This window comes from Phoca vitulina, unplaced genomic scaffold, assembly GCF_004348235.1.
Source record: "Phoca vitulina isolate PV1807 unplaced genomic scaffold, GSC_HSeal_1.0 scaffold11, whole genome shotgun sequence".
NCBI lineage: Eukaryota > Metazoa > Chordata > Mammalia > Carnivora > Phocidae > Phoca > Phoca vitulina.
This window is the reverse complement of record NW_022589714.1, coordinates 10,591,525-10,601,658: the sequence shown is the minus strand read 5'-3', so window position 1 is coordinate 10,601,658 and position 10,134 is coordinate 10,591,525. Positions and strand designations below refer to the sequence as shown.

At 40.3% G+C, this 10,134-nt stretch overlaps 1 protein-coding gene across 1 annotated transcript in view; it reads left to right on the top strand.

Moving 5' to 3' along the window:
* The first annotated feature begins 7,021 nt into the window (after positions 1 to 7,021).
* TTK (TTK protein kinase) overlaps positions 7,022 to 10,134 on the top strand; it is a 48,709-nt gene continuing 45,596 nt past the window's right edge. Inside the window, exons 1-2 of the mRNA XM_032409395.1 lie at positions 7,022 to 7,083; positions 8,239 to 8,379. Coding sequence (XP_032265286.1) covers positions 8,241 to 8,379 — 139 coding nt within the window. The 5' untranslated portion in view covers positions 7,022 to 7,083; positions 8,239 to 8,240. The remainder of the gene's footprint in view (positions 7,084 to 8,238; positions 8,380 to 10,134) is intronic.

Sequence of the window (10,134 nt, the reverse complement as noted above, 5' to 3'; positions counted from 1 at the left end):
TCTATATGGCTTTTTTTTAATGGTTCCATGTTGGTATCTGCAGATCTCTGCTTCTAAACAATTTTATATTCCAAAATTAAGCTAAAAATCCACATCAAGATTATATAGACCTAGAGCTTCCAAATTTTACCTTTTCTAGAAAGAGTCACTTGTCCATTTCTGATTTCCCGTCATTGGTCTTGTTTATCATGACTTTTCAGAAACTGCCAACAATTTTTCTGGAACTATAACGCAAATTTTTTCAATATTCTCCTTATTATCTCCAGTATATTACCCAGCTATGTGAGGTTCCTTCTATATAGCTGAGATTGAAAACATATGGCTAAAATTAAAAAAAAAGTCACTGTGTCAGAAAATTTTAATGAAACTTAAATCTTTCTTTTTTTTTATTTATTTATTTATTTTTTTGATTTTTTATTTAAATTTTTTATTGTTATGTTAATCCCCATACATTACATCATTAGTTTTAGATATAGTGTTCCATGATTCATTGTTTGTGCATAACACCCAGTGCTCCATGCAGAACGTGCCCTCCTCAATACCCATCACCAGGCTAACCCATCCTCCCAACCCCCTCCCCTCTAGAACCCTCAGTTTGTTTTTCAGAGTCCATTGTCTCTCATGGTTCTTCTCCCCCTCCGATTTCCCCCCCTTCATTCTTCCCCTCCTGCTACATTCTTCTTCTTCTTTTTTTCTTTCTTAACATATATTGCATTATTTGTTTCAGAGGTACAGATCTGAGATTCAACAGTCTTGCACAATTCACAGCGCTTACCAGAACACATACCCTCCCCAGTGTCCATCACCCAGTCACCCCATCCCTCCCACCCCACCCCCCACTCCAGCAACCCTCAGTTTGTTTCCTGAGATTAAGAATTCGTCATATCAGTGAGGTCATATGATACATGTCTTTCTCTGTTTGACTTATTTCGCTCAGCATAATACCCTCCAGTTCCATCTACGTCGTTGCAAATGGCAAGATCTCATTCCTTTTGATGGCTGCATAATATTCCATTGTATATATATACCACATCTTCTTTATCCATTCATCTGTCGATGGACATCTTGGCTCTTTCCACAGTTTGGCTATTGTGGACATTGCTTAAATCTTTCTTATACAGCTTCACCTGGTAAGAGTTTCAACTGTATTTGTTTTTTGTTTTTTGGGTTTGTTTGTTTGTTTTTGAGAGAGAGAGAGAGAGAGAGGAGAGGCAGAGAGAGAGAGAGGGAGAGAATCTCAAGCAGGTGCCACACCCAGAGCAGAGCTCAACACAGGGCTTAAGTTCAGGACCCTGAGATCAGGACCTGAGCCAAAATCAAAAGTCAGATGCTTAACCGACTGATCCACCCAGGCGCCCCAACCATATTTGTTTTTAAGATTGTCAGTTTGAGGGGCGCCTGGGTGGCTCAGTCGTTAAGCATCTGCCTTCGGCTCAGGTCATGATCCCGGGGTCCTGGAATTGAGCCTCGCATCGGGCTCCCTGCTCAGCGGGAAGCCTGCTTCTCCCTCTCCCACTCCTCCCGCTTGTGTTCCCTCTTTCTCTGTGTCTCTGTCAAATAAATATATAAAATCTTTAAAAAAAAAAAAAAAGATTGTCAGTTTGAATGCTATTATCCATAATGGAGAAAAAAGAAAAATAGGAATCTTACTTGTCTTCTGTCATTTGTTGACATGATCTGTTGCCTGAATAACTAAATAATACCTAGTATCCAAGTAGTAGTCCCAAACCATCACTGCTGTTTTCCTTGGTCAGAACATAATCTCAACTCTCATTGCCATTTCTCTTCATAATCCGGAAGTACTCTGTTGGCTGCCCTTGCAACCCCTCCCCTTTTTTTTCTTTTGGAAGAGGCTTGGTCCATTCTGTGGTATGTAGTTTTCCTGTTATTATTTTTACAGGCTCTCACCATTCTTATAGGTTCACACCATTCCTATATGCACCCAAATCAGGTATACTAATAAGTTTTTAGCCCTAGAATAAATCATTGTGACTACGTTCTGTAAAAACCTATCATCCAAATATGGGAAACAGTTTCTGCAACCAAAGTTTGGGATTTAGTGAACTCATATAACAATGACTTCAATAATTGATTTTTTTTTTTTAAAAGCAACCATACTAACAGAAAATCATCAGATTAGCAAAAAAAGTGACATGATGATAATGGCAAAGTTACACGGTCCAAACTTTTATTTGTGTAAAAAAATGTGAAGCTTTCCATCTTGAAGTCATAAACTCTTGGTTAATTGTATTATTTTGTGGAAAGCTTGACTGAAAATAAACAAGTTTATTTACTGTCAGATGAAGTTGGTTTTAAGACAAACTAGTAATTGTGGTATATTATCTTCACTGGAACAACTTCATTTCCTTACTCATCTCTGGAGGTGGCTTCTCATTGGTCTATGATTCCAATGGCCTGAATGAACAACAATTAAAGATCAAAATCTATTTGGATAGGTGAGTCAGAAGCATTGATTCTGGGTAAAATAGGAGAGCCTTGGACACCCTCATATGTAGATGTCTAAACACTGCAGTGGAACTATTCATCCCAATATGGCACATTGTTACATATCTCCCATGAAAACAATCAGTAAAGCATTTAGCCAAGAATGGTACCTACTTTTGTTTCTGAATAGCTTGTAATGATAACCTGTCAATAAATAGTTGCTGAGAATTGTGTAGAACACAGTAAAAATGTTCTTCAAGCACTTATAGGAAGCTTACATGGTTAGTTTCCTGTCCTCAAGAAGTCTACAAATCTAGTAGAGGAAATAGGATTCTGAAATACTCCAATGGTTGCAAATGTTAGTAATTAGCTAACATTCACTGAGTGTCTACAAAGTACCAGATACCATTCTAAGCACTCAGGACACTGTAATGAACAAAGTAGACAAAAATTCCTGTACTGGGGCACCTGGGTGGCTCAGTCGTTAAGCGTCTGCCTTCGGCTCAGGTCATGATCCCAGGGTCCTGGGATCGAGCCCCGCATCGGGCTCCCTGCTCCGTGGGGAAGCCTGCTTCTCCCTCTCCTACTCCCCCTGCTTGTGTTCCCTCTCTCGCTGTGTCTCTCTCTGTCAAATAAATAAATGAATTTAAAAAAATCTTAAAAAAAAAATTCCTGTACTTATGGAGCTTACATTCTAGTGGGGGAGTGGGTAGAAAGTCAGAAAATAAATAAGATAAATAAGTAGGTCAGATAAGTAAAACTATAGGATTTTACCAAATCAAAACCTCAATGAGATACTACCTCACACCAGTCAGAATGGCTAAAATGAACAAGTCAGGAAATGACAGATGTTGGCAAGGATGCAGAGAAAGGGGAACCCTCCTACACTGTTGGTGGGAATGCAAGCTGGTGCAGCCACTCTGGAAAACAGTATGGAGGTTCCTCAAAAAGTTGAAAATAGAGCTACCCTACGACCCAGCAATTGCACTACTGAGTATTTATCCCAAAGATACAAATGTAGTGATCTGAAGGGAGAAGTGCACCCCAATGTTCATAGCAGCAATGTCCACAACAGCCAAACTATGGAAAGAGCCAAGATGTCCGTCAACAGATGAATGGATAAAGATGTGGTATACATATACAATGGAATATTATGCAGCCATCAAAAAACCCCCAAAATTTTGCCATTTGCAATGACGTGGATAGAACTAGAGGGTATTATGCTGAGCGAAATAAGTCAATCAGAGAAAGACATGTATCATATGATCTCACTGATAGGAGGAATTCTTAATCTCAGGAAACAAACTGAGGGTTCTGTTCATTTATTAATCACAAAGCATTATGCTAAGTGAAATAAGTCAAGCAGAGAAAGTCAATTGTCATATGGTTTCACTTATTTGTGGAACATAAGGAATAGCATGGAGGACATTAGGAGAAGGAAGGGAAAAATGAAGGGGGGGAAATCAGAGGGGGAGTTGAACCATGAGAGACTATGGACTCTGAGAAACAAACTGAGGGTTCTAGAGGGGAGGGGGTTGGGGGATGGGTTAGCCTGGTGATGGGTATTAAGGAGGGCACGTATTGAATGGAGCACTGGGTGTTATATGCAAACAATGAATCATGGAACACATCAAAAACTAATGATGTATGGTGATTAAAATAATAAAATAAAATTTAAAAGAAAAACCAAAAATCTATAGGATTTTATAGACACTGCTAGAAATACAATGCAAACCACATATGTAATTGTCAATTTTCCATTAGCCATATTAAAAAGTAAGAAGAAATAGGTGAAATTAAATCTCATTAAATTTTTTATTTTGGAATAATTCTTGGTTTACACAAAGGTTGCAAATGTAGTACAGAAAATTGGTGTATACTCTTCACTCAATTTCCCTATTTTTAAGGTCTTATATAACTGTGATACATTTGTCAAAATTAAGACACCAACACTGGTACATTACTATTAACTAAATCACATTTATTATTTGGATTTCATCATTTTGCCCATTAATGTCCACTTTCTGTTCCAGGATCCAATCCATGATACCATATTGCATTTAGTTGTCACGTCTCCTTAGTCTCCTCTGGTCTGTGACAGGGGATATTAATTTTAATAATATATCTTATTTAATACACTATATAAAAAAATATCATTTCAAACTGTGATCAATATTTACATTATCCATAATATATTTTACATTATTTTTTCATACTAAGTCTTCAAAATCCAGTGTGTATTTATACTTAAAACATATAAGCACTTTCACAGAAAGTACTTAATCTGCATTTAGATCTCACAAGATTTACATTTGAAAAAGTAGATTCACATACTCAGGTTCTTTTTTTTTTTTTTTTTTAAAGGTTTTATTTATTTATCTGAGAGAGAGAATGGGAGACAGGGAGCATGAGAGGGGGAGGGTCAGAGGGAGAAGCAGACCCCCCGCCGAGCGGGGAGCCCGATGTGGGACTCGATCCTGGGTCTCCAGAATCATGACCTGAACCGAAGGCAGTCGCTTAACCAACCGAGCCACCCAGGCGCCCCACATACTCAGGTTCTAAACATACTTAAAAGTTCCAATAATTGCCCAGAATGTCAGGTTTTAATGAACTTAATTAATTTAAAAATTCAGTTCTTCAAATGCACTAGCCACATTTCAAGTGCTCAATAGTCTACGTAGCTAATAATTACCATATTGAACAGTACAGCTCTAGACCATTCTAAGGACTTTTGGCTTTTATTCTGGGTGAGACAGGGAGCTCTGAAGGGTTTTGAGCAAAGGAGTGATGTGATGTGATTGATTTAAGAATACTCTGCTGTGCTGGAGAATAAGTTGAAGTGAGGGAAAGGCAGACACAAGGAGACCAGCCAGGAGGCTACTGCACTAATCTAAGCGAGTGATGAAGGACTAGGCTGGTACCAGTGAAAGGTGGGAAGTGATAGGATTCCAGGAATACTTTGCTGGACCTAAGACAATCTGCTTATAGATTGTATGTGGTGTCATGGATGACACCAAAGGTTTTGGCCTAAAAATTAGAACGAGATTGTCTTTTACAGAGAAGTTTTTGTAAGAAGCAGGTTTGGGGGATAAGGGAGAAGAAGATCGGAGGCTGTTTTAGAGATTTTCAATTTTTAGGTACCTATGAGACAGTTAAGTGGAGATGTTAAGTAGGCAGTGTATATATGATTCTGGAGTTCAGGGGGGAGAGCTCAGCTGGAAATATAAATTTGGGGGTCATTAGCATATAGTTGATGTTTAAAAATTAAGACTGGAGATTACCAAAGGAATGAATATATAGAAAGAAGTGTTAGGGTGAGGTTATTCAGCAGCTGTATTTTTAGGAAGATTCAAGTTTTGAAATCAGGCCCCAAGAGATCAACAGAATTGGTGGAATAATAATTCCTTCCAAGTAAAAGCAGCGTTAAACGCAACGGTGTAAAGGTGGCGATCACCCAACCATGGTCTACGGCAGATGATTCTGTTCTGTTGAGGTAAAAATAATTAGTCAGTAGATATAGAAAGATGCAGTAAGTGAGGAGGGGCTTTCTTGCTGGCTAAGTAGCTAGCCAGAGCTGGGAATGCGAAGGTTCTAAGGACAGTTTTGGAGTTAACAAGTGCCAGCTGTAATCCGTTTCCTACACATACACAAAACCAACCAGCCTGTTCTCCCATACAGCATATGTCCTAATGCTGGTACAACAAAGACATCTCTTCGATTGGCAGAGAAGAGAAAGTGTTGCCTTGAATCACAAAGCCACTTTAACAGCAGAGCCCAGCAAGGGTAGATTACTAGGGAGGTGCCCTTTCCCTGAGGGCACCTGAGCTCCTGAATGGGACAAATTCGGAGGGAGGGCGCTGATCAGGCGAGTTCGGGCCGCTGCAATCCAGACGGGCTTGTGAATTCCGCACAGAATTCTGACAAAGGGGAGGGCCTTGGCTTGAAGACGAAGCGCGGAGTTATTTATTTTAGGAGAGCGGAAAGGCACAAATGGAAAGCTCAAGGACAAAAAACACTGAGATTCTTGCGCAGGCCGCAGAGTTGAAGATAGCTCTGCGAACGAACCGTTCTTGCCATATCCTCCCTGAGCCGGGCAGTGGGGAGGGCGAAGGACGGAATCCGCTGGCAGTGCGGCGGGAAGGGCCGACTCAGAGGGCATCTTTTAGGTCCTGATGCTCGGGGCAACGGCCCCCATCACTACTTTCCTCTCACCAGGTAGCTCCACCCAGAGGTGACTCCCTCCCCGGCAAAAAATTTGGCCTGGTCAAACGAGAAAGTGCAGTAAAACTGGCCTATTGACAGTCTGGGAACGCCCACCAAATACGAGCACGTAGGTACCGCCCGCGCCGACCGGGTGGAGTCAGAGCGCACGAACCTCCTAAGGCGGAACTGGCGGATCGCAGGGAGCCGGGCGGTGCTGATGCACACAAGCCAATTACGGCAGACGCTTCCACGTGACTAGAACTGACCAATAGGCAGTCGCGACGATAGCGGCGGGGAAATTCAAACGTGTTTGAGGAGAGGGGCCTGGATTCCATCTTTTCTTCCCTACTCCGTTTTCTGGCGGTGAGTTCTCCCTCGCGGGCACACAGAGGAACGGCGGCGGCCCGTGTGTGGGCTCTTTAGCCACGAGGGTCGGTGAGTGGTTAGGGCGCGGCGGGGAGGACTCAGAGCCTGGTAGAAGACGTAGGGCGCGGCTAAACGAACTGAAGGGGGAGAGGAGGTCTCGCTGCTTCCGGCAATCCAGCGGGTGGTGAGGGAGATTTTGTTGAGGACCCAGGAAACAAGAGGTGGGTGTGTACCTCGCTGAAGAGGGCCTGGAGGGCACCTGGGGAGAGTTTTGGGGCCATGAAATCGTCTCCCAAAAGACACGCCCTCTTGTCTGGTGTTTTAGAACAGGGAGAGGAGACAGTGACCCCGTTCTGACAGTTACCTTTTGAACCTGACTTCAAATAGTGGTATCTAGCTGCCCACTTTATCGCCCCTTTTCATTGTCAAACTCGAGGTCAGGGGCGGCATTAATATCAGTTACCCTGGGCTACTGGGTTAATGTCTGAGAACCACAAACCTGAGATTGACAGGAAGAACGACTGCAGACACTTTGTAACATCACCACCGTGCAGATGAGCAAGTGCTGGTGCTATAAGAATGCAGTAGATTTTTGCTTTTAGAATGATTAAGATAGCAAATCATAATTCTGCCAGATAAGCATAAGAACAAGCCTTCTGATACCACTTTATCAATAAAAGGCAATAATGTGTATATATTCTGCTTTGAACGCACTTGCAATGTGCAGGCTTACTCGCATACAGCAGGTGAATAAAGGAATGGTTTTCATTATCAAAAATATTCTTTATGTCTATATGTCACTACCAGAATCCAAGCAAACACTCCCTCACATTTTAAAAAATGACTAAATTTGCAGATGGCCCAGAGGAAATAATTCTGGAAAAAGAGTGAAAGGAAAGTGTGGAAGAAAAATGGAAAGTTTGAAAGCAAGGAGGGGCAGCAATTTCTGTGTTGTGCAATGACTTCACTGAAGTTCTGTTGTGAAGAAAAGGTGTATCTGGCCTATTGGAAACCTTGCTGGACAAATTACAAGGATGTGCTGTTGTTTTTATGAGCATAGTTTCACAAATACTACTCTGATAATATATGTGTTTAGATGTGTTCGTATAACTAATGCTTTCGTCTTCTGGGTTCTAAAAGGCTAGCTGAGACATTTTTTCTTTAATGCTAGTAAAAAGGAATGATGACCAGTTCAATATTTTTTTTTTTTTTTTTTTGCCTTAGAAATGGAGGCTGAGGATTTAAGTGGCAGAGAATTGACAATTGATTCTATAATGAACAAAGTGAGAGATATTAAAAATAAATTTAAAAATGAAGACCTTACTGATGAGCTAAGCTTGAATAAAGTCTCTGCTGATACTACAGGTGAGTTCCTTTTCTTTGAGTGCCCACTAAGGTAAAGGAATGAAGTGTTAACCACTTGTATTTCATAAATGTAATTTTCTCAGTAATTGTTACTTGCCAGTTATTCTACAAACACTTTATATTTTAAACCTTCTGTGTGGAAATGTTCCACAATTTTCTGCTTTCTTGAAAACAGAAACCTATTACAGTATGCTCTTAACTCTTCCATTACTGTCAGCTGTTATTTCTGTTGATACGCCTGCCATCAGTAGATATGCCATTTTTTTCCATTCTTTTTTTTGCTGCAAACTGAGAAAAACGTCATGAATCTTAATGAAATTATGGTATAAATTTAAAGTCAAACACTCAATTTTTGATAGGGGAGAATCTTCCTATTACTCCCCCTTTAATTCTCTTCTCCTTTGCTTATTACTCTGTTCCAGCGACAGTGGCTTCCCTGCTATCTCCTATATTCTAGACCAGCTTATATCCCAATCCCTTTGTTCTTGCTCTCTGTCTTGAACACCACTCCCAAGATAATCTGCCAACTCTTAGCTTTTTCAGGTCTGTTCACAGGTCATCTCGGTAAGGCCTTTCCTTGCTCACTTACTTAAAATAGCAACCTACTGGTGTGAGCATGTGTATCCTTTCCCTGTATTATTTTTCTCCATAGCATTAATCACCTTATATCTAATTTACTCATGAATTTGTTTGTTATCTGTCTCCTCCACTAGAACATGAGCTCCATGAAGGCATGATTTTTATCTGTTTTGTTATATCTACAGGGCTTAGAATGTTGCCTGGCATGTAGTGGATACTTACATTTTTATTGGATGATGAATCAGTAAAAGTGCCCAAAGTTTAATACCCTAGCTTTATGAACAGTTAGCTCAGAAGCCTAATTCTCTATTTCAGATTATTGAGGTTGTTTTGAAAAGTGACCTTTGGATAAATTTGTTATGTCTATACTGACCATTAAATGGATGAGGGATTAAGTGGAAGAACCTGAAATCTAGTCATGATGGTAGATCATATTCAATTGAAACAACCTAGAAAATGATCATTTTGGTGTTAAGCAAAATCTTAGTAGAATATTACCATACTTTATTATGTGTACTTAAATAATGTTAAACCTTGCACACCAAGATGAGTCCTTATTTAAAATTCTTAGGTCGGGGCACCTGGGTGGCTCAGTCAGTTTAGCGTCTGCCTTGGGCTCAGGTCATGATCCCAGCATCCTGGGGTCAAGTCCCGTATTGGGCTCCCTGCTTGTCGGGGAGCCTGCTTCTCCCTCCTCTGCCGCCCCACCCCCCTGCTTGTGCTCTCTCTTGCACTCTCCCTCTTTCAAATAAATAAATAAAATCTTAAATAAAATAAAATAAAATTCTTAGCTCACTCAAAACTGTGAATACTTAACATATATTGATAACTGGGATATAAGACATTATCATAAGTATTGAGGGAAATCCAAAGATTAAAACCATGGTTTCTAGGTGACAAAAATTTATGTAATCACTACACTGCACTGTGAAATATGTTTGGCATCAAATAAATACTAACACAATAAGGCACAATTTAAGTTCTGAGTAGAGGGAGAATGGAGTACTCAGACCTGAGGCTTTCATTTGCAAACACTGTTTTTGTTTTGTAAATTTTATTTAAATTAAATTAATTAACATATAATGTATTATTAGTTTCAGAGGTAGAGGTCAGTGATGCATCAGTCTTCTGTAACACCCAGTGCTCAGTACTTCACGTGCCCTCCTTAATGTCCAT